Source organism: Oncorhynchus gorbuscha, linkage group LG03 (assembly GCF_021184085.1).
Source record: "Oncorhynchus gorbuscha isolate QuinsamMale2020 ecotype Even-year linkage group LG03, OgorEven_v1.0, whole genome shotgun sequence".
NCBI classification, from domain to species: domain Eukaryota; kingdom Metazoa; phylum Chordata; class Actinopteri; order Salmoniformes; family Salmonidae; genus Oncorhynchus; species Oncorhynchus gorbuscha.
Genome location: NC_060175.1, coordinates 53,610,108 through 53,635,044, shown reverse-complemented (window position 1 = coordinate 53,635,044; position 24,937 = coordinate 53,610,108). Strand labels below are relative to the sequence as shown.

Here is a 24,937-nt window from a genome sequence, read left to right as displayed (position 1 = left end):
TGTCACTTTTGAACTATGAAATAAAATTGCATTTGTCACATGCGCCGAACACAACGGGTGTTCGACCTTACAGTGAAATGCTTACTTTTACAAGCCCTTAACCTTTAAGAAGTTAAGATTATTTTTTTTAAATAAGTGTTTAGTGAAAAGATAGATAAGTTTTTAAAAAATGGAAAATAAAAGTAACAAATAACTAAACAGCAGCAGTAAAATAACAAGCAAGGCTTTATACAGTGGTACCGATACAGAGTCAATGTGTAGGGGGGGAACTGGTTAGTACATGTTAGTACATGTACATGTAGGTAGAATTAAAGTGACTAGGCATAGATTATAAACAGAGAGTAGCAGCAACGTAAAAGAAGGGTCTGGTTAGCCCTTTGGTTAGCACTGTGAATGTAGATGTGGTTATTGTTTGAGGAGCCCTAGCAACATGGTTACTGCTGGCCATTTTTAATTGACCTGTAGAATATAGAGAAAAAATGTACCTTCCATTCCAGAACTTGTGGGGGTTAATGTGTATGTATTGGACAGAAACCAGAATGCAAGAAATGCAATGCAACGTTTCGCTTCCTTCCTTCCTCTTTTCCTCTGATGGCAAATGACAACATGCCAGGATGGAGCAGGGGGAGAGGAAGTCTGGAGGAAGAACTGCTAGAGGGGCGATGTTGTTGAACGACTGTGTTGTTGGAGCCTAAACGCAAATGTGCTTTTTGTGGGATCGACTGTTTACTTTAAGAACGCGTAAGAATGGTTCCTTTGAGCTATCTCCTCTCTCTCCCTTTATTCTCATGTCTCCCCAGGGGATCAGTCTTTCATCTGGTCTCTATAGGGAAGAGGGTGACCTGTGATGGACAAGAGGGATCCGCCGGTGACTTAATCACTATGGCCGAAGGACCTTTGCGTTACAACCAGCCCCACAATAAAAGAATGGGGACGAGATTTTGAGTTTGAGTGGGGGGTTGAGATGAATAGATGGATGTATGGGGGATGGGTTAAAGTCTAAAGTACCAACAGGAGTTCTCTCTGGGGAGTCACCCGGGGAGTGTGGGGGTGTATAGGGCCCCTCGCGCATAAGAAAAGGAGGCCAGCCTATTTCATCTGGAAAAGGAGCAGCAGGACTCCTGTCACGTATCAACGCACCCCCACCCCTATTCATCTATTGTGACTGGGTTTGGATTGAGTGGTGCCATAAATAAATTGTGTTGAATCATCAGAGCCCTTAAAAACGGTGGCGTGCGCGTTGCGTATATCAGTGGCACGAGAGCAATCTTTCCAGAACGTTCAAGTCGCAGTGGGTTAAACTTCAGATATGTGAAAGATATGTGTTATTATGCGTGTGTTAACGCGGTTATTTGTTATTGACACATTGTGTTAAGTGTCATTTAAAATATATATATATATATATATATATATATATATATATATATATATATATTGTTGCAAACTTAAGGACATTCAAATATCTGACTCACTAACAGTGGGGACCTTGGACTGAAATAACGCCTCACATTGTCCCGGTTGATCTCTTCATGTGCGGCTGTGCCCTTGATGAATGAGCGGAGGTGGCAGTGGCTTCTATTAATTGAATATGTGTTTTGCTCTTTGTGCCGGCCCATTGTTCTAACGAGTGGGAACGAGGATTAAAGAGCCCGTGGCGTGTGTTAACGACCGGATGAGTGGAGTGAAGCAGGGCATGTCATCCTTCTAAAAGCTGTCCTGTTGCTCCACACTAATCCTCTTGACTAAATTACACTCCACACCTAACTAAGCACCCGGCGGTCCCACACATCTAACTAACCCAGCTCTCATGAGACCACCAACTATCCACCAACCACTAACTCCCCTCCCTCGCGACTTCACACAGTCATGGACACCCTGCTTATTTGAGTCAGCCCGGTCCAACATTCCCCTTTAATTCCTCGTTCCCAGCGGATTATCTCCGGAGGGCCTTTGGTGAAATCACATAAATACATTGTCATGGACAGGAACATGTTTCTGCTTGACTACACAGAGAATTAGGATATGACTCGGTGTTATAAATCAGTGTAATAATTAACTGAACAAGTTTGTCACCTCCACTTTATTTGGCAATTTTCTGGACTTTCCGGTCGTTTCGATGTTTTTGAAAGATTGGCCTAGGTCTCGATAGGTATTATGACAACTGAGTGTGTGTCCCCCACCCCCACCCCCCAATTCCCTAATACATTTTTTTGGACGTATTGGCTTCAGGCTTTGAGGCGTTATGACAACCGCTGTACAATAACCTTTCTCTTTTGTTCTTTTACAAAGGTGACAAAAACATGTTTCCTGTATCCTGATCACAAGGTTGTCCAGCAGGGTTTGGAATCTGACTTTTTCCTGGTATTAAAACATTCCCCTTTCCTCTCCAGCACTCCTTGACAATTTCCGCTTCAGGTGGGGAATTCTGGACCTGGAACATTCCTGAGCTTGGCCTTCCCCCTTTCGCCTGGAACTATCAGCCCCTTTGAAGTAACCTTCCTCAGGCTTAGAGCTATGGTGGACTACTTTCTCAATGTTTAGATAAATGGAAGTGTTTCTTCTCTGTCGTAAGGTAACAACATGTCAAACTATGAGCTAAATTGGTTACTTGGCCTATATACATCTCTACTCTGGACCTCAAAGCCAGTTCCACTGCATTTTTTTAATTGTTCCCCTCTAATCAGGGACTGATTTAGACCCGGGACACCAGGTGTGTGCAATGAATTATCAGGTACAGAAAACCAGCAGACTCCGGACCTCGTAAGGTAAGAGATGAATACCTCTGGTCTATAAACTACTGTAATAGGGAGTAAAAGAGATACAATCTAACTAGTTCTGTCACACAAGGTGACTAGAATCTTTGACTGTTGAACAAGGGAGCCTCTTGTCTGTCAGAAACCACAGACTGACTCAGTATACCCTTCCTGACTGAGATGGGCGTGACGGCAGTCCCTGTAATCTGTGGTTCACCACAGCCATGGCTACAGGCGCACACAAATAGCTGTGTGGAGAAGACACATCACTCAGGTACTCCTCAGTCGGCACATCGAGCCACACTGCTCTCCTCAGTCAATCAGTACAGGAGGTGACGTGAGGGTGAAAGAATTCCTTTCAGAAATCCCCACAGTTCACTGAGCATACAATCATGTAATGTTCCTCCCTCGCTGTCTCTCCTTCCCCGTCTCCCTTCCCTCCCATGTTTCCTCCTGATAGCTTAACACACCACACCCTGGAATACCAAAGACATGGCAACTTCCATACAAACAATGTGAGCAAACATCCCATTTCAATTTCATTACCGTAGTGTGTTCTTTCTAGGAGTACTCAGTGTCCTCAAATAGAACATTTAAAAATACAAATGTCTCCTCGCCTAAAAAAAACCCAGATTGGACGGTTTATAAGTATTTGCACGTTCTTAAACAGCAACATTCTTATTTAAACTTAACACTCTTAAGCCTCAAGCCTCTATAGTCTGATTTCTCTTGTCCAGTTTTCCTTGTCTATCAAACAGTATCCTCCTCACCCACCTCATTCCTAAGTATGAGAGACAAACACAGTGGAAAGAATGTTGGCCAACTGCAACAGGTATGATTACCAGGAGACCTCTTAACCGCAGTAAAAACGTTCAAAAACTTCCTCTATGCTTATTCATCTCTGACATATTCTAGACAGTCCCACCTCTCTGTTCCTCTCCCATAATATGTTTGGAAATAGTGCTACAATCCTAAAACTCTGTTATTGGTGTTATAGAGCACCTTAATCAAAACTAAACAAACAAAAACTTGTCCAAACACCTTCCCCTGTTTTCTCTAAATTCATTCCTCTGAATCCAGACAAATGCACCGTTTTTATTTCTGAGGTGTTTGAAATCACTGAAGAAACTACAATTAACATTCCCATGCAGTCATTTCTCAAACCCAGTCAGGGTGGTGGTTAGGCCCTGTGCTTCTATAAATACAGCTACTGTTTAAAACTAACGCCCAATACAACAGAGCTCGTTTTAGGCCAACACTACAACAGGCAGAGGGTCGGGGTGTGTAGAGAGATGCAATATGTGAAGCCTGGCTGTAAGTCTTACCTTGGCAGGAGTCTCCAACAGCTTCGTAGCCTGCGCGACATTGGCACTGTCCCACGGGCACCACCCACTCTCCCTCAGCTGTGCAGTAGATGCGTGGGGTGGCCTGGCTCACTGCGTTCTCAACACATGTTCCCTCCACCTCCCTCAGGGCGTCCGCCACCGTCTCTGGGAAGGCGGCCAGGCTCTGCACGGTGGACGGGCACGTCTTGTAGTACACCCTGACAGAGAGCAGTGCCACGCACGCTCCCATGTCCTGGAAGGCCAGGTAGAAGCCCTTCCTGGATAGAGGGGCCACTGCCCGTGTCTCCACGTTGACCTTCAGCGCCCCGCGGCCTCGCGTGATTTCGTCCGGCGCGATGGTGGCCACTTTGCGGAACTGGCCCTTGCGGAAGATGGTGCCCACGTCGGCATCGGCCTCGGACATGTGCAGGTTGAAGGTCTCTTTGCAGGCGAGCGAGGCGCCGTCGAAGGTGTTGCAGTCCCGCATGACAAAGCGCAGCTCCACAGAGACGCGGGTGGTCCCCGGGCGCCGCTGGATGAAGGTGGTTCGGAGCCAGTTGTCCTGCTCCCCCGCGTCGATGTTACACACACTGTAGGTGTAGAGGAGGGAGCCGTTCACCACTGTCTGAACTATCTCCCACTGAAACAGAGAGAGAACAGGGGTTGAGTTTAACACAATGTATAGGACAAGGGTCACTGTTGCAAAAGCAGCAAACAGAAGTGAGGGAACGAGAGAGAGGGTTTAAGAGAATGCGAAAAACGTCAAGGGGGTTCTGTTCTCGTCAAGGATCAGTTTGCTGTTTTATTCATGAAACAACTGTTTGCCTGCTGAGAAGCCTATAAAATGCTCAAGCTTAATTTCCTGCTACTTTTTTCCACATGCCAGGGAAGGATTTGATCTGGACTTGTGCCGTGCTAAACGACGTGTGTGGCTTCCACACACAGATGTGAGTGGCTGTGTGAGACAGACATAACACTAAAACCAAAACTCTTGTGGAATACCAAGCATTAAGGCAGTTAAACTGTTTGTTTTTTTATAGGCTCATGGAAAAGACATGGCAGCGATATTGGCTACAATTAAGTCTGTTTTAAGAGAGAGAAAATAAGGAAATGCTTGCCTGGTAGCAGTATTTAAAGGCATCCATTAATTAAGCACAGAGCTTTAAAAGAATAGCCATCCTGAATTATTTTAACACCTCAGATGGCTGCCACAGAGGCATACTTCATTGGACCATGCACAGTGAGTGCTTTATTCCAAGTCTGTTTCGTGGACTTGGGACAACAGTAGGAGAAACTTAGTGTGTACGAAGGAAGAGACGATAGATATAGATCAAAGACAAGGACAATGTCCATTCTTAACACTTCCACTCCAAAGTCAAGTTGAAATGGGCTTCAAAAGTTTGAGGAGGTTTGGTGAGAATGGGTGAAACATCATAAAACAGAGGGGGTGGGGGGGGGATCCAATAGAATGCATTGGACGATCTGTAAACCTCATGGTCACAAAAGAAAAGCAGTCAGCACACTGCCACTGACCACGTCCTGTTGCTTTTTTTAGACAGTCAACCACACAACTATAGATAGAGGGATGCCTTTCTCCCACACAACCCATCTGCCTTCCTTTCTTATTCCCCTAGTCTTATGTTCCGCAGTGACTGACGGGAGCCTCCCACATTCACATCACCGCTTTATATCAAATAAAAGAATGTTTTTTGTTTTTTTTGTGGAGTACTGTAGGAATTATTGGCTCTATGCAAGAAAAGTGACTTCTGTCCTGTGAATTCAGATGCGGCTCTTACCCTGGAATTGATATGACATTCATGGTTGTATTATTAAAGGGTTGCTTTAAAACCAGTAGTGGCTGACTTTGCGAGCTGCCACTCATTCCATCTTTCCCAGAAAACTATTCTGAAGGAATGAGAGTGAAGAAAATAGCTGGCATTCTACTCCTCTGGGGAGCAGAACTTATGACCCTTTTAAAACATGCTACTTAAACATGTGGCTTGGAATCAACATTGTGTGACATCTATCCTATGTTAACCACCATTGGGTACTAGTAAGGGGAAATACACCTTACGATCAATGTCATTTTTTGAGTCCTAATCGACCATCTGGTTAGACTACGGAAATCCTTATAATTCCTCACTTCAAGATATAACTACTCACCCCTTCTTCATGTGGCCAGGGCAACCAGCCCAACTCTCCCCCAGAAGCTTTCATATCCAGCAGCACCTCTACAGAAAGACAAATAGAGAGCCCTATTAGAAAACATTCTGAATTCATATGAGGACATATGGTGTTCATAAGCAATTGAACACGTGTAGTTAGCAATGTAATTAGCAATGGACAAGTAATACTACTCTTCAACTGGTTTATCAAAGTTACTTTGATTCTCTGAGCCAACAATTATTACAGTAGAAATACCCAGAATTAGATTAACCGAATAGGCCCAATATCATGCCACCCACTGCATTGAAGAGGACATGCCCTGGCATGACAAACCTGATTAAATAAACTGGCAACTATTAATTACTATATGTTTGGATGACGAAAGCTGAGAAAAGCGTGGGAAGGTAAAAAGCATGAAAAATGGAGTGAAAATAGTTGGGATCATCCCTAAGAACCAACGGAAGTCCGACACAGCCTACACTCCTATCCCCTCTTTCGTCAGTACAAGACCCTGTCCACTCCAATATTGAAACTAAAAGCTTCTTATAAGTTATAACCATGTGGAGTAATATTCCTTCCTTGAAACCTGATCAAATAGCAATATTACCTAGTTTTATAAGTGAAGAATACTGAGAATGATCACTACTGCATGTTTGAAGTAGCCAAGTTAGTTTACACAGTAAATTAGCCAGTGTTGATTTTTTAATGTTACATTTCTAGTGTTGATTCAATAGTTAAATTCACTCTGTAAGAGTGAAATTAACACTCAGTGGTCTAAAGATAACCCTGGTGTCGGTGTTAATAACCGGAGTTATTGTCTTACACTGTGGAGAGTAAAACAGTCCCATCAAAACCACACCCATCAGTGTCATTTCCCAGCATGCTCTACTGCGAGTAGATTGTTTAGGATTGTTTTTAATGTCTGTGTTTTTGCATGTACATTGATTGACCTATTAATGTTATGCAACACAAAGGCAAATATATCAGTTAGTTTGATTTATTGCACTCCTTACTGATATGGTTGTTCCAGTTTAAATGGTTTAGGTAGTCTCCTTTATCAATTTCCATTATCCTGACAGTCATTCTGAATGCAGGTGAATAGAAATGACAACTTTTGAATATCCTAATTATGTCTGGATTCCAACAGGAATTACACATCACTTTGCAAGCCAGCATAATGTGACTTGCAGGCTGATATGGCCTGTAAACCAGGAGTTTCCTAACACCACTGAACAACCATGCCCGTGTCACTAACAAATACAGTCATGGGTGGTAACTCTACAAATGTGTCTTTACTCAATACTCCATTTCATTATATTGCACTCCAGAGTAGAGTGAAATACTAATTAGTTCACTCCAGTGTATTGTAAAATCCTTAATATTTCATTCCAGTGCATTGTGAATTTCATGCAGCCAGTCTTAATGTTCTACTCTGTATAGGGTTACAGAAACACTGTCTAAATGTAAACATTTTAACACTTTTGAAAGTGTGAACATCACTTTGTTGAAAGTGGATGCATATACACACTGCAAAAGTGTTCAAATCAACACTAACAGCGAGTTACTTTCACACTTCTGATTTGGCTGTGTACAATTTACTGGCTTTCTTTAACTCAACAAAGGCTAATTCTTAGACCATTTCTAGACAATTTACAACCATCTTCATCATTTCACCATGTTCAACAAACAGTACATTAAATATTGTTCAATAGCCTATGGAATTGTTAGAGGGGTCTTTCCCCACATTGACAAGTTATCATAGGAATAATAACGTACTGAAATTGAAATAAAAAATATTGGGAGGAGAAAAGCTTAAAGTTAACATTGTATTAGCACTGTATTATACAAAACATATACAATAATATTACAAGAGTGCCATGTCACAGCCCAATCCCCCAGCTCATCAAACCTCACAATCATGTGGTGCCACAAAGCAAAGCTCTTTACATACACATTTTAAGACGAAAAATGTTGCACTTACGTTCTTTCGATTGAAGAGTAATAAACACGTGGTTAATAAATACATACAAAAACAAAGAACAACAACGTATACGACGGAAATCCATTTCTTTAACTTTGACGGGAATTACTGTGCGGATCTCGTAATATCGCCGAACTTCTGTGAGCGCTACGGTCTACTGCCCTTGTTACAGCCGAACGTCCCATTGAGAAACAGGTGGCGTCATGAGCTCCGCCTTTGGGAATGTGGACCCAATCCATATATGGTATGCCGAAGGGTGGGGGCATCTCATTAGACTCTGAACTACCTGTGTTTAGCGGATGTGTATTCAGTGAAATGACTGTACCCCGAGCATTTCGCTTTTTTATGAAATGAATAATATTGTGCTGTCTATTTGTACATTTCCTTCAAGAATACATGCATACACACACACACACACACACACACACACACACACACACACACACACACACACACACACACACACACACACACACACACACACACACACACACACACACACACACACACACACACACACACACACATAGACTATTCTGCCTCAGAATAATGTTGATATAATATTCATTGAATCTTATATTCTTATCAATAGTAATAAATAGCATGACAACTTGTCTTCTCACCTACTATTAGTGCAGTAAGAGAGAACATGAGAGTCCAGAAACCACTGGTTTTTACTTATGATATTCTTGGCATGTGTTATAATCCAGAAAAATGAGCAAGCTGGAGGACAGATTTACAAATAGCTGGAAGCATCTTCAACAATCCATCTTTCCCACGCTAGGAGAGGGAGGGGTCAAGTGTGTGTGTATGGGGGGGGGGTACTGGTATGAATATATGACTACTAATGAGAGTCTTCATAAAGAACCTCAGAATTTGGGTATGAATATAGGGACCCAATAAAGGCATGAATAATGGCATCACCTAGCAACTCTTATCTGAAAGAATGTCGGAGTCAAGTCCTCTTTGTGGCGTTGCGTGTACTTGGACAGGAGAGACGCTTGAGCTGAGAGCCAAAGACAGACGGCCATCCTCACAAAGACATGGAAAAATCAACTGAAGAAAACAGATATGTTACCATACATGGACATTAATCACACAACAGGCGGAATAAACATTGTTGGGGGGAAATGTATTAACAAGTGAAATGCTAATTGGACGATAATGGTGCCTTTTGGACTGTGCTTGAAGGACTCAGACTGTCAGTCATTACACCAGAATGCATATATAACATGATTCATCCCCGTTACGACGCACCATAAACACACATGGAGGTCCTGTTGAGGTCACGCGATAGAACATTTAGAAAGAATAAGAGCCTATATATCATTACTAGGCAGGTTTCCATTGACCCGGGTTTATTAGACAAACGCAATGTCACAAAATGTTTCATTGCGATGTGTATTGGAAACGGCGCATATAGGAGATCTTTTCTAAATATCTGCAACATTTCTATCTGTTTGACAGGGGAAGATTTTTCCTTTGTCAAATGTTCTTCATTGCGACAAATGATGATGCAAGTGTTTTTCAAATAAATTATGACTGATAATTTGAAGGTGGGGGGGGGGGGTGGCACATGATGTCATCACGTAACTATGAAGCTCCACTCCACATTTAATTCTAAATGCCTACTGCTTGCTAAATCCATTTTTAAACTTTAAAAATAATGTTACATTTGCTGACTTTCAAAAATGCCTGAATTGCTTCACCTTGCTTTTCTGGTTGCCTGGCCAGTTCCACCATCCAATTATTTCAGATCTATAGTAGTGAACGTTTCACCATGGCACAGACTGTGGCAATATGTTGGCACATGAGAATGATTAGAATATGGCAAATATTAGTCAATTATTGCATTTTATCAATGCTGGCGTCCGCGGGCTACCCGAGACATGAAACAATTAGGTGGGAGGGCATATAGGCTGTCGCCTATTTATTAATGCCCAATTTGCTTAAATGGGTAATGGAAACTCTTCAACGACTTCAGTTTTATTCAACACCGTAGGTTTTTGCAAAATAGTTTTTAGGTGTCTGTGTGACATAATTTTACTGGCAGAAGATAGTTAAATGGAGACGCACCATCTATTTCTAAATGTTATCTGTTTCAAGTATGGAAATGCTGAGATACTGAGTGAGGTGGTTTGTGTTGTCAGTTTGTCAGTGGTGCTAGAGAGATGTCAAAGGTTAACACCCTCTGGAAGTATGCAAATGCTTTACAGTATGCATATGCCATTATAATACGTTCTTCTTAATCTTCCTTAGGAGCATGCGTCCTGGTTGAGAGTGGATGGCTGGCCACAGAAGAGTGTTGAACCCCAACCTCTCCCTCCCCCGGCCGGTACCCATCCTACCCCCCTCTCCACTGGTACCATGCTTCTTTGGGATCTGCCAACACAAAAGTACTTCACACTGGGGGCTGGGCCCGCATTTCGAGGGTCAGCGAACAGCGGCAGCATCAACACCATGTCATTCAGCCTCTCCCACCCCCTTCTTTTCTTACACCTCTCATGCTATCAGCAAACAGAGAGGTGGAGCACTATTGTGAAGCCACTCTGGATTGTGTGTAATGCCCAAATGAATGTGCCTACTGTTTTTCACGGTTCTCACGGTTAGGGCGCCCAGACACATAGCTAGTCAATGATGAAGGTTTGCCAGTGTGATGAAACATTGCATTTAAGCCCCTGCCTCTGTAAGTGGTTTCTATTTAGAGTTTGTGCTGGTTGCTGGATTCTCTTTAGTCATTGTTTAAAGGCTTAGTGCAGTCGAAATCCTGTTTTCCTATGTTTTCTATCATATTGTACAACAGCTGATGAAACTAAAAATGTAAAAGTTTCTATTTTTATCTGTGTTTTTAACCAGGATTTGAGTTTTAATGAGGTCCGGATGCAGTAAATGAGCTTCAATTTCCCCTCAAAAAAAAAAAATATATATATATATATATATATATATATATATATTTAATGCTATTTGGAGAGTAGCAAAAATGACTCAGCCATTATCACCTTGGCTGCCGTATGTGAATTTACCTCAATAGATCTACAAACACAAACCACAGTCCTTAATTTATGTGTTTCTAAAATTCCCTATGGAAAACATGAATGGTGGAAAAACGATTGGAACCATATCCCTGTTTGAACGCTAGGTTTTATGGGTATTATGACACCTCCACTGTGTGGCTCTATTGCAGCCTGTTTCAGCCTCACCACTGAGCGCCACATCAATGTCTGTCTCGGTAGCCTACTCTCCAACGTTATTATGTTTTGCTCCTACTGCGTTAGGCTCCGTTTTGCTTTAGCTGGCTAAGTAATACTAGCCAAAGCCCTTCAACGTTATTGCAATATAATTCTCTGCCGGCAGCTAGCCACCTGACTGACATATATATAAGCGACTATTTACCAGATGTGCATTCATTCTCCGAGAGTTTTTGTTCGTTTGGGGGATGTCTGTAAAACGGTTTAAAATGGCCTTTAGTTTCGCATCTCGCAAACACACTCGACAGAGTCGACTGCGAGCTGGGTTAGTTCGTTTCACGTCTCGGAGCAGGGTTAGCCGTTTGAGAGTTGTGAATGTGTCGCTAAAAAGGCAAATCCGTGAGGCCTATTTAACAAACAAACCACTGTTCATGAATCCATTCATTTGTAAAGAGTGAGGCGTGATTATAACTCAGTCAGATTACGAATATAGAGCGTTCTTCTGCTGTGGTCAGCGCTGGGAGCAATATTTAGATGATAACGCGGAATTGATTTTCTTTATTGTGTACACAATATATATGTATTTTTGTTGTTCGTGGTATTATTCTTTTTTTATTATTATTATTATTATTACTGAGGTCCGGACCTCGGTGTCCTCATCCGTAGTTACGGCCATGTTCCTGGTAGTAGCTGGTTGAAAATACAATCTACACCTTCTAATCAGCAAATTTGCATGGAAGGGAGTTTTGTCTTTCTACTGTGACTTTGCATGTGGTAAATTGGTTAATAGACCAATAACAAAGATAGTTACAAACCTCTCAGCCAATAACAGCTAGTTTTAAAAATTTCCCTCCCCACTCAGACCATTTGCTAAAAATACATTTTTGCCTATTTAAATGGAAATCTATTCCAGTAAGGTACTTAATTGTTACCCAAAAAAGGATGTGATATTGATATAAAAACAACAGCTGCATTGGGTCTTACCACTTAAGGAAGGAATCCTTAAGACAGATCGCGTGTGTGTGGGTAAACTGAAGGACACAATATTTTCTGACCAAACTACACACAAAGTGTATAAAGCACTAGATACCAGAAACCCCTTATCACAAGTCACTTGCTCCGGTCAAACAAATAGGGGCTAGGTCCATGGATAAGTGCCTCCAGATTTTCATCTGGAGTATAGAGGGGTGTCGCTTACCTGTCAATAAGAGCCCAATGTATTCTCTAAGAATGAGAGGAGCTTTTTTTTGTCTTACAATGTCCTCTTAAGTTTCTCACCACCCCTCAAAACACTACCTCTCACAACTGGAATTTCGGTGGGAGTCTGTGTGTTTTACATGGGACTTTTTTGGGGGAGTGTAGCGTTCAGAAACAAAAGAACCTGTTCAGACATGTTTTCACTCCATGGATGCAAGAAATGTGAGTATGCAGTTGAAACACACAAACCATTACTCCGACAAGGAAAATGTTTGACTATGACTTCACGCTTTGAACAGTCTTCATCACTGCCAGCATCTGCTGTCTACCTATCAGGGCTGATTGGTGGTTAGCAGAATGAAATACTTCTGGAATGAGTGATGGAACTGTTAAGACAAGACAACACATTCATGGTGGGTACCAAGTTTAAGAGTCAATCCCGGTAACATTTTGAAATCCCCTCCTCGGTCAAATGTAGTTGTACATAATACATATGCAATGATCAAATTAAGTTTTACATGACAGTAAATACAAACGAAAGAGCTTTAAAGTAATTCAAGGGGAAAGTGTTTTATTTGAGAACTATATTTAAAACTACTGTTGTACCTTTTCAAAGAAAGGTTATAACACATTTATGAGACATGTATTTCAAATGTTGCACTTGTCCTTTGTATCAGTACCTTCCATCAACCACCTCCATGTTATCAGTACCTTCTAACAGCCACCTCCATGATAGGTTTAGGGGTTCCTGAGTGGCACAGCGGTCTAAGGTACTGCATCTAAATGCTAGAGGCATCACTACAGACCCTGGTTCAATTCCAGGCTGTATCACAACTGGCCAAGAAAAGGACACCCATAGGGCTGCGTACAATTGGCCCAGCGTCTTCAGGGGGAGGCTGTCATTGTAAATAAGAGTTTGTTCTTAACTGACTTGCCTAGTTAAATAAAGATAAAATCAAGATAAGTAGCAGTTTGTGTATTTACAGTGGGGCAAAAAAGTATTTAGTCAGCCACCAATTGTGCAAGTTCTCCCACTTAAAAAGATGAGAGAGGCCTGTAATTTTCATCATAGGTACTTCAACTATGACAGACAAAATGGGATGAAAAAAATCCAGAATATCACATTGTAGGATTTTTAATGAATTTATATGCAAATTATGGTGGAAAATAAGTATTTGGTCAATAACAAAAGTTTATCTCAATACTTTGCTATATATCCTTTGTTGGCAATGACAAGAGGTCAAATGTTTTCTGTAAGTCTTCACAAGGTTTTCACACACTGTTGCTGGTATTTTGGCCCATTCCTCCATGCAGATCTCCTCTAGAGCAGTGATGTTTTAGGGTTGTTGCTGGGCAACACGGACTTTCAACTCCCTCCAAAGATTTTCTATGGGGTTGAGATCTGGAGACTGGCTAGGCCACTCCAGGACCTTGAAATGCTTCTTACTAAGCCACTCCTTCATTGCCCGGGTGGTGTGTTTGGGATCATTGTCATGCTGAAAGACCCAGCCACGTTTCATGCCCTTGGTGATGGAAGGAGGTTTTCACTCAAAATCTCACGATACATGGCCCCATTCATTCTTTCCTTTACATGTCCTCTTAAGTTTCTCACCACCCCTCAAAACACTACCTCTCACAACTGGAATTTTGGTGGGAAATCAGTCGTCCTGGTCCCTTTGCAGAAAAACAGCCCCAAAGCATGATGTTTCCACCCCCATGCTTCACAGTAGGTATGGTGTTCTTTGGATGCAACTCAGCATTCTTTGTCCTCCAAACACGACGAGTTGAGTTTTTACCAAAGTTATATTTTGGTTTGATCTGACCATATGACATTCTCCCAATCTTCTTCTGGATCATCCAAATGCTCTCTAGCAAACTTCAGACGGGCTTGGACATGTACTGGCTTAAGCAGGGGGACACGTCTGGCACTGCGGGATTTGAGTCCCTGGCGGCGTAGTGTGTTACTGATGGTAGACTTTGTTACTTTGGTCCCAGCTCTCTGCAGGTCATTCACTAGGTCCCCCCGTGTGGTTCTGGGATTTTTGCTCACCATTCTTGTGATCATTTTGACCCCACGGGGTGAGATCTTGCGTGGAGCCCCAGATCGAGGGAGATTATCAGTGGTCTTGTATATCTTCCATTTCCTAATAATTGCTCCCACAGTTGATTTCTTCAAACCAAGCTGCTTACCTATTGCAGTTTCATTCTTCCCAGCCTGGTGCAGGTCTACAATTTTGTTTCTGGTGTCCTTTGACAGCTCTTTGGTCTTGGCCATAGTGGAGTGTGACTGTTTGAGGTTGTGGACAGGTGTCTTTTATACTGATAACAAGTTCAAACAGGTGCCATTAATAGAGGTAAAGAGTGGAGGACAGAGGAGCCTCTTAAAGAAGAAGTTACAGGTCTGTGAGAGCCAGAAATCTTGCTTGTTTGTAGGTGACCAAATACTTATTTTCCACCATAATTTGCAAATAAATTCATTAAAAATCCTACAATGTGATTTTCTGGATTTGTTTCCCTAATTTTGTCTGTCATAGTTTAAGTGTACCTATGATGAAAATTACAGGCCTCTCTCATATTTTTAAGTGGTAGAACTTGCACAATTGGTGGCTGACTAAATACTTTTTTTGCCCCACTGTAGCTTTAGCGCCAGCCTCCAGATCTGTTTAATCCTCGTCTGGTATTTGGATGTAGAAGGGGAGCCAGACCACAAATGAAAGTGAAATGTTATTAGGTAAAGAGACGTAGTAAATGTGATATGCGTTGGTCGAGGGGGCCTAATAAAGATGAGAGCACACGTTCATATGCATGTGTTTGTGTGCTCAGCTTGACGATGTCTGCCCTGAAGTCTGAACAAAGGGAAGGAAGGAAGCTAGGGGCTGGGTAGAAGGCCTGGGAGGAGGAGGTGATAGCACACAGTGGCCCTACAGCATGTGTCTTGCAGAGCTTGCTCAGTCTCTCAAGTCCTGGGTTATGGCAGCGACAGCTGGGCTAGCAGGCTCTGCATGGGCCCACTCACTCACACACACACACATATACACACACACACACACACAGGAAGCTCTGTCCTGTTTACTGTTTACATTTCACAGTGTGAGGCCTACTTGGGAGGGCTCTGGGGAATGGCCACTGGACCTACAGCTGTTTGTGTGTGTGTGTTGATAGGGTTTAATGTAGACTTATCTGTCAAGTAGCCTTTGTGTGGTTGAAAGTCAATGTGAAGCTTTCAGGGATACAATTGCATTACATAGTCTGGTAGTTGCAAAGTAGTGCAGGGAGGTTGATATTACATTACTAAGTCAAAAACTGTCATGTGGTAACAACTGTGCAAGTATTGAAAAACATAACAACCAAGGCCCATAAGGAAACACACACTGTGGTCTGAACAGACAGTTGGCTGTTTAGCCAAAAGGACACCTGCTCTTGGTTCCATAGGCACTGAATGATGGCATGAGGCAGCTGATCAGCTGATGCAGTACTTACCTGAAGGGGTTGTTCTAGCCACAAATGTTTCAGGATATGAAACCAAAAATGTAATTTATTTGAATATCTTATAAATCATAATCTAGGTTCAGAAAAGGTACAAGAAATGTTTAGTTTATTGTTGTATCCTTCTTGTTCTGGTGCATGATAGCCAAGACTAATTCCTAAAGAATATTGAATTCACTGTATGGCCATTTTGAGTAGTTTTTTTAGTATATAAGAAGACATAGATCATGATACAATGTAGACCAGGCAACTTTACTTTATTTTGTAATCTTGTTATTTTATCTGTATTGTAGGCTATATATATTATTCTATAACAAAAGAAAAAAGGCTGAGGATAACCTCATAGAACCATCCGGAAGTCTCACAAGCTTACATTCTGTTTCACTACACCAGCTCTAATCAGTCTCGTAATTACGAGCATATTAACCACGCTCCAAAATTGCTCATGTGGATATCCAAAATAACTGTAATATACCAGCAGAGGGCAGTCATGTGTAGGAGTTGGAGGAATGGGCGTTCAGAAGACAAGGGCCATAGGTGTCAACTCAACTGGGATTTACATTTACATTTACATTTAAGTCATTTAGCAGACGCTCTTATCCAGAGCGACTTACAAATACAGGAATCAGAGGCGTCATGCCCATAGGGGGGCACAGGTGCTCCCTCAGATTTAAAAATAATAATATTCTGTAATACTACTAGCCACATGCAATTGTATGACGTTGTCTTTAGCTAGCCCAGATAGAAACCTATGCTTCCGGTTCTGAAGTTTTGTTTTTCCATCTTTTACTTTCGGTTTTGTACACAAGCTTTAAACAGCTGAATATACAATATTTCTGGTTCTGGAAAATATATTTCACAGCAGTTCTCCACACCAGGGTTTCCAAAACTCGGTCCTGGGGTCCTCACCTGGGTGCACATTTTGGTTTTTGCACTAGCACTACAGAGCTGATTCAAATAATCAAAGTTTGATGATGAGTTGTTTATTTGAATCAGCTGTGTAGTGCTAGGGCAAAAACCAAAATGTGCACCCAGGGGGGGCCCAGGACAAAGTTTGGGAAACTCTGCTCTATACAGTGAATGCTTGTTTTGTTACATAAACTGAAATTAGACAATTCGAAATTTAGCAACCAGGAAATGGCGGTTCGATTTCTATATTGTGCATCTTTAAGTATATTTTAGCAATTACATTTACATCTATTACATTTTTCCACCACTGAAAAATAGAAGGTTAAAGGCCCAGTGCAGTAAAAAAAAACATGATATCATGTGTTTTATATACACAGAATGTCTGGATTAAATTCCTATGATCCCTTATTGATGTCACCTGTTAAATCCAATTCAATCAGTGTCGATGAAGGAGAGGAGTTTTAAGCCTTGAGACAATAGATACATGGATTGTGTGTGTGCCATTCAGAGGGTGAATGGTCAAGGTAAAATATTTAAGTTACTTTGAACGGGGTATGGTAGTAGGTGCTAGGTGCACCGGTTTGTGTCAGAACTACAATACTGCTGGGTTTTTCCTGCTCAACATTTTCCCGTGTGTATCAAAAATGGTCCACCACCCAAACGACATCCAGACAACTTGACATAACTGTGGGAAGCATTGGAGTCAACATGGGCGAGCATCCCTGTGGAACACACTTGACACCTTGCAGAGTCCACGCCCTAACGAATTGAGGCCAAAAGGGGGTGCAACTCAATATTAGGAAGGTGTTCCTAATATTTTGTTATTTGTTACCCTTATTTGTTACCCAGGGATATAAACATAAATAAGAATGTTCTTAAACGACTTGCATAGTTAAGTAAAAAAAGAAGCATAAGCATTTCACTACACCCGCAATAACATCTGCTAATCATGTGTATTTTAAACGGTGATGGAGGAGCGCCCTGCTTAAATAGAACTTTAATCTGCGCCACCATGTCATATTGTCAACAAGGCAGCATGGTACATAGTTCAGAAACATACAACATGTATTTTCCATAAATACGCTTTACAATTTTCAAACTTGTATAAGGCAGATAAATTATATATGCGTTTTTATCAAGAGCAAACACTTTGCATGTGTTGTAATCATCACTCAACGTGCTTGACATATTTCACCTTGTTTTGAGACAACTTTGCCATGTCACCCGGCTCACCTCCTCATTGGGACTTTAAAAAATCGGGACGCAGCTGCTTGTTTAGATAACTTTTTGTTTCTTCATAAAATCTGCAATCAAAATAAACCTATCCCAGCGACCATATTATTTTTGCAAGTCCAAATTATTTCTGGATTCAGGCATTTAAAATATATTGTTATGCTCAGACCTCTTGATGTAAGGACTAAGGCAGGGGTCTCAAACACAATTCCTGGAGAGAGGAGTGTGTTGGTTTATTTGTTTGGAACCCATCTCATCTGGTTTTATAGATTTTAATTAAACACGAATTGAAAGGAAAGTGTCTCTCCAGGAATTGAGTTTGACACCCCTGGACTGTTTGTCCAAACAGTGCTGGACTGTTTGTCACAGGGAGTCCCAGCATGGCTACCCATCAAATTTGCTTTAGTAGGATATTATGCACTTGTACTGTAGATAGACTGATCATATGCAGACATAAAAATGAACAGAAGTAGGGTAAATTTCACCAGAATATCACCTTGGTGAACATCGCTTTGAGGACAAAGTACACCTTTTCAAGGTTTGTCAACCTTTTAAGATATTTTAAGTATTTTAAGATAGGCCTATGTTTCTTGTTCTCTGTTGTGGGCAGCCCTGGCATGGTCTGCCATCATTTCCCCACCTGGACCTTGAATGGTGCGTTTGCCTCGCTCTCCCTTGTCACTACCTTGGTGTGGGCAAGGCATTGCTTTTTTTTAGGTTTCAGAGACAGGCAGTTGACACCTGAAGTGGTTGACAAGGTCGTCTTAACCGTTCTGCCGCCCCTACAAGAATAGTCCCAGTAAGCAAAATTATGTTGAAAATACGTCTAAAATAAGACTTTTCCCATACGTTGCAGTAAGGTTCAATTTAGATTCTGAATGAATGGTGAAAATATGTATTTTCCGGGTGTTGAAAATACTTTTTTTTTTTTTTATCAAGGCTGGTCCAGATCCTACAAAATCTGAACCAAACATCGACATCTTTGATTGGTTCAGATTTGGTCCGGACCAAAAACCAACGTCCGCGGACGTGGAAATCAAGGCCGGTCAGGAGTGCACAAAAAAAAAAGGAGTCCAAAAGGCGTCTGCATCAGTCCGTGTTTACTGAGATATGGCCAAGACCAGTCCTCATGGGCCAGAGTGGTGTCACACTTTTCCCCCATCCCTAGTCAACACAGCGGATGAAACGAATTGCATTCTAAACTGAAGATCATGATTAGTAGATTATTGGAGTCAGATGTGTTAGCTGGGGCTGGGGAAAAAGTGTGACACCAATCAGGCCCCAGAGGACTGGAGTTGCCCATCCCTGGCCTACAGTGTCGCCTGACATTTGATTTTAGGAATGCCCATCTATGTGGTAAGCCTAACGTCCAGTCAGGACCAAAAACAAGACGTCGGTGTCGGTCCGTGCATACTGGGGTGTAGCCTACCATGTCAACCCACAATGGAATTTTATGAATGCCCATCCATTAGGTAGGCCCAACGTTCGTAAAATAGGCCGTTGCATTGGCGTTTTTAGTCCTGATTCCTGTGATTAATCAATTTAGCTATTTAAGATCTGAATATCAGCACCCCAACTTTATCAGGAGGAATTATCCTGAGCCTATTTGCAATGTGTTTACACAGCGGGAAATGCAGAAGTATTTAATTTTTCGATGTGATCTGCTCGTAAAAAATGTTTATGGATACTAATTTCAAACCACTGATCATGACAGATTAGCCCACTGGGTGAAACTCCTGGACAGCAGTTGTGTGAGTAGCCTGATTGTCCATTTCACATTGTCCATTTTACCTTGACCTGTCCTGTTTTTAGGATATTTAATTTGTTAACATGTGCAAATTAATTACTTAAAAATCATACAATGTGATTTTCAGGATTTTTGATTCCGTCTCTCACAGTTGAAGTGTACCTATGGTAACAATTACAGACCTCTACATGCTTTGTAAGTACGAAAACCTGCAAAATCGGCAGTGTATCAAATACTTGTTCTCCCCACTGTATATCTATCCATTGATTCTTGAAGAACATGCTTCATGAGTTTAGTTCAACTGTTGTACTCCATCAGTATCCAAAATACACTATATAGCCTCAAAACATTGTTCAAATCAAATCAAATTTATTTATATAGCCCTTCGTACATTAGCTGATATCTCAAAGTGCTGTACAGAAACCCAGCCTAAAACCCCAAACAGCAAGCAATGCAGGTGTAGAAGCACGGTGGCTAGGAAAAACTCCCTAGAAAGGCCAAAACCTAGGAAGAAACCAGGCTATGTGGGGTGGCCAGTCCTCTTCTGGCTGTGCCGGGTGGAGATAACAGAACATGGCCAAGATGTTCAAATGTTCATAAATTACCAGCATGGTCGAATAATAACAAGGCAGAACAGTTGAAACTGGAGCAGCAGCACAGTCAGGTGGACTGGGGACAGTTCAAACTATAATTTTGATGTCATGGATGGCCAGTCCTTGCATCCATAGATCTATCTATTAATTTGAGAGTGGATACATTTCTCCAGGCCCGTCCCTCAGTTTTTCACCATACCAGGGGTGGGGAGCCACTTTTGTTATTGTTTCTACTGTTGATTGCTGCATTAAGACATGTCTTGGAATAATGGAAACATAAATGTCAAAGTGGCAATATTATAATGACTGTAATACTTTTGTATGCATACCATGCTACATATGACAATATTTCTGAGTTAGCATTTATCATTAGGCCATTTACCTATTAACTTTCATGATACTGGTGCATGCTGTTTTATTTGGAAGGACGTGCACACACTATTGGAATAAATGTGTACAGACATCTTGTTGACATTCTGGAAGGGATCAGATTAACACATCATAGCCAGATAGATAAATTACAGTAACCAGCTATGTATGGTACCTTACTGAGTTGTTGTCTTTACTTACTTCCAGTGTTAGGCTACTGGTCAGTCTAAGTCGCCAGCTTTTTAGTTTCAGGTTGAATATTCAATGGATATTCGTGCTTTCAAAACACTTGAGCCACAGACTCCAAATAAGTGTCATGATGTTGGAAAAATTGCTCACAATGCACAGATCATATTTTCACGATTTTGACATTCATTTGCTTTCCAAAGCTACTAAACATGTGGAAATGTAAGCAGGATTTTGTATTCCTAGTTGAAATAGTTAGGGAGTGTAAACAAAGTACAAACTTTTTTTACATTCGAATTGCAATAGCTCCTTGGTCATGTGACCTACTGACCTCGAACAAAGTTCAGAATGTACACTCAGCGGGTGTACATTGCATACCCTTTCGTTTGTCCATTTTCATCTCACATGTTTTTACACAAATATTTCTAACTTTTTAATTTCAAAAGCTCCTTGGTCATGTGACCTACTAACCGTAAACTACTTTGAATGTCCATGGACTGACGGAGATGGGCGCCTGCAAGGTGTCCAGTGCGGTAAAGCGACCGATCCCAGGGAGAGTTCTCTTTTCTTTGTGAAGGGCAGGGCGCCCTGGAATGGGTTCACCCCGAGAGAGGGGCCCAAGCCCTGGAAAGCATTGCGGTTCCTGCAGCGTACGGGGAGCTCCTGCTGGCCCTTGAAAATCCGGGGGAAAGGGTGTAAATCTCATGCCGGGCCGAACCAATATCTGCAGCAGGTCTCCAAGGTGAACAGCCTCTAGCAAGTTATAACAATGTAGGTAAAGGACGTTGGCAAGTCAGATCCGTAATTTCTGGATAAGGATTGGCTCTAAGGGCTGGGTCGCTCGGGCTGGGGTGCGAAGCGGGGCTGGAGCCGCGGCTGGGGGAGCAGTTGCTCCGTCGCCCTCCTCTCGCCACCCGTTGCAAGTTTGTTGTGCGGCCCATCTCGTGGTCTCGCATGGGGGTGCGTGTCGGGGGTGTGTAGGGGTGGTGTCTGTCGGTGGGCCGAAGGCGGACCGGTGGGGAGTTGGTGGCGACGACTCTGTATGTGCGCCGGGCCCTTCTCGCGGATCTCCCCAGCTACGGCCCTGTTCGCCTAGCAGCTGACTTAGAACTGGTGAGGACCAGGGGAATCCGACTGTTTAATTAAAACAAAGCATTGTGAAGGTGCAAGGTGGTTGTTGACGAGATGTGATTTCCGCCCAGTGCTCTGAATGCCCAAGTGACGAAATTCAGTGAAGCGTGCGTAAACGGCAGGAGTAACTATGACTCTATTAAGGAGTCCTTAGCCCAGGACATTAAGGTTCCACGCCTCCCGAAATAATGTGAAGTCGAATACGGACGACCCCAAACCATACATTGTCACCTGCTTGCAGGTGGCCCTAACATAGCAATAAACTGGAGCAAAAGGTGCCTTCAGATCAAAAGAAACCCTGGTCCGGCTGAGAGGGACTACCTCGGATAGGTTAAAACGGGAGGTAAGGAAAGATGGTAAATAGTACCGTAGCCCTTGGAGGGCTCTTCCAACCCCTACTCTGTGTGTTACCTGGTTGAGGTAGTCTCTCCAACGGCTGTCCCCCGTATACTTAGCTAACTCTAAACCGCAAAGGTTTGAATCGAACACTTGCTTTGGCTGGATCCGCTAACAGTGGAGCACTAAATAGAGATGGAATGTGCTTAGCAGTTATGAACACTGCCAGGTGTGGGACTCTACACATTCTATGTGGGAGCTCTCCAACATGCTCCTTGGCGCATGTAGTGGAGATGGCATGTGCCTTACCATTAGCTGACACTATCAGGCCTCAGGCTTGCCTGAGTGTGGGACATCTCACATTGTAGGTGGGGAAGTCTCCTCTACGCTCACTAGACTCGAGGTGGAGACTAAAACCATTGGCCCCGCAGTGATAGGGCATTGCATGGATCTGGCTCGTGCCCTACGAAGTCGGGAGAGGCATTTCCAGCTTGTCCCGGGAGGGAGGCCTACATCTGATGTGAGTGGTACCATCCACGCCCATTAATTTGCTGTAGACCCATAACATGGACAGAATAAGTTTAGATTCCCATTGGGCACGGATCACTGAATGTCAACTTAATGAAATTCAAAGGAGTGTGCCCACCTGTAGTAATCCTGCTCAGTACGAGAGGAACCACAGGTTCAGACATTTGGTGTATGTGCTTGGCTTAGGAGCCAATGGTGCAAAGCTACCATCTGTGGGATTATGACTGAACGCCTTTAAGTCAGAATCCACCCTAAACATAACAATACCGTTGCGCCGCAGATATTCGGCTGACCCAGGATAGCCTGCCTTTTCTGTCAGGTAAGTAGAACCATTCGTGACGGGGTTGGGGTGCGGCCGGATAAGTTGCCCGCCCCTCTCCTGCTGCGCACCGCACCTTTGTGGTGAACCTGGTGCTAAATCACTCGTAGCCGACCTGATTCTGGGTCATGGTTTCGTACGTAGCAGAGCAGCTCACTCGCTGCGAACAAATGAAAGTCAGCCCTCGAACCAAGCTTTTGTCGGAGTGGAAGACGTCTTCCTCCACCATCCTACTTTACTTATGGCTTGTCAGTGGATATTCTGACAGCAGTTTGAGGGTTGTAGGTCACATTCCCAGGTTACTAGGTGCACGCAGAAGAGCCAGGTCCAGAGGCCAGACACAGAGTGTGAGAGAGCCCAGGCAAGGAGGGTAGAAGGCGTAAGACATTGACATTGGGCTCTGGATAGGTAGGGGGATAGGTGGTGGTCGCCCATCCGCCCGGGCCTGTCCTCTGGTGGGACTGTGAGTCAGGTTGGGACTAGCTGCGGAAGTCAAGGGGTCACCAGGTGCAAGAGGAGGCCTCCTCCAAGACGGGGGGCAATCAGAGTCCGAGCAGGGGCGGCCGGACTCTGAGGCTGGGGGTAGCACTCACTGTGGAGGTTGGAGTAGGTTGAAGTAGTCTCTGAGCCTGTTTCGGCTTACCAGGGCCACATGGTTCCTGACATAGGGACGTTTTAGAAATCCCAGGGTGTAAACTATACTAAAATCGTGTAAGATGAAAATGAAAAAACTAGGGTGTGCGATGTGTAGGCCCACTGAGTGTACATTCTGAACTTTGTTTCAGGTCAGTAGGTTACATGATCAAGGAGCTGTTGAAATTAGAATAATTGAAAAATATAAAAAAATTCATGTAAAATAGTGTGGAGATAAAAATTGACAACAAAATGGTGTGCTCTATATATATGGCTTGTCAGTGGATTTTCTGACAGCAGTTTGGAGGGTTGTAGGTCACATTTCCAGAGAGCTATTGAAATTAGAAACATTGAAAAATATTTAAAATGAATGTAAAATCATGTGAGATGAAAATGGACAAACAAAAATGTGTGCTACATGTAAGGCTATTCAGTGGATATTCTGAAAGTAGGAGGGTTGTAGGTCATAAGACTAAGGAGCTATTGAAATTTGAAATGTTTAAAAATGATCGTCAAATCTCATGAGATGCAAACTGGTCCCAACATACATGGCAAGTCTAGAAAAGTCATCATTGTTCACAATGCAAACTGAAGGTAAATAACAAAAGTTTCAAAACACATTTACGAAGATTGCTTTGAAACAGTGTCCAAGGAAAGATTTTTGGCATGCGAGTGCTTTGATGTGAAAAAATGGTGTTTGCAGTCATATTTTCTGGTCCAGCAACACCCATACATGTTGTGAAAAATACTTGGGCTAATTCAGTTCCAACTGTATTCAAAACTGTTATGCATGCTGGAGTATAAAAAGCTGTTTAATTGTACTTTTTCTTTACTTTCACATACACTGTGTTCACAGA

At 42.6% G+C, this 24,937-nt stretch overlaps 1 protein-coding gene across 3 annotated transcripts in view; it reads right to left on the bottom strand.

Moving 5' to 3' along the window:
• Window positions 1-24,937, bottom strand: part of LOC124031564 (ephrin type-A receptor 2-like) — a 33,334-nt gene that overhangs the window by 5,919 nt on the left and 2,478 nt on the right. For 2 of the 3 annotated variants that reach the window (XM_046342962.1, XM_046342963.1), the window contains exons 1-3: window positions 8,226-8,396; window positions 6,242-6,309; window positions 4,079-4,718 (exon numbers count right to left, since the gene is read on the bottom strand). In XM_046342962.1, the coding sequence (XP_046198918.1) occupies window positions 4,079-4,718; window positions 6,242-6,309; window positions 8,226-8,310 (793 nt within the window). In that variant the 5' untranslated portion in view covers window positions 8,311-8,396. Of the gene's footprint in view, window positions 1-4,078; window positions 4,719-6,241; window positions 6,310-8,225; window positions 8,397-24,937 lie in introns of those variants that run through there. The other variant, XM_046342964.1, reaches the window with a different exon arrangement.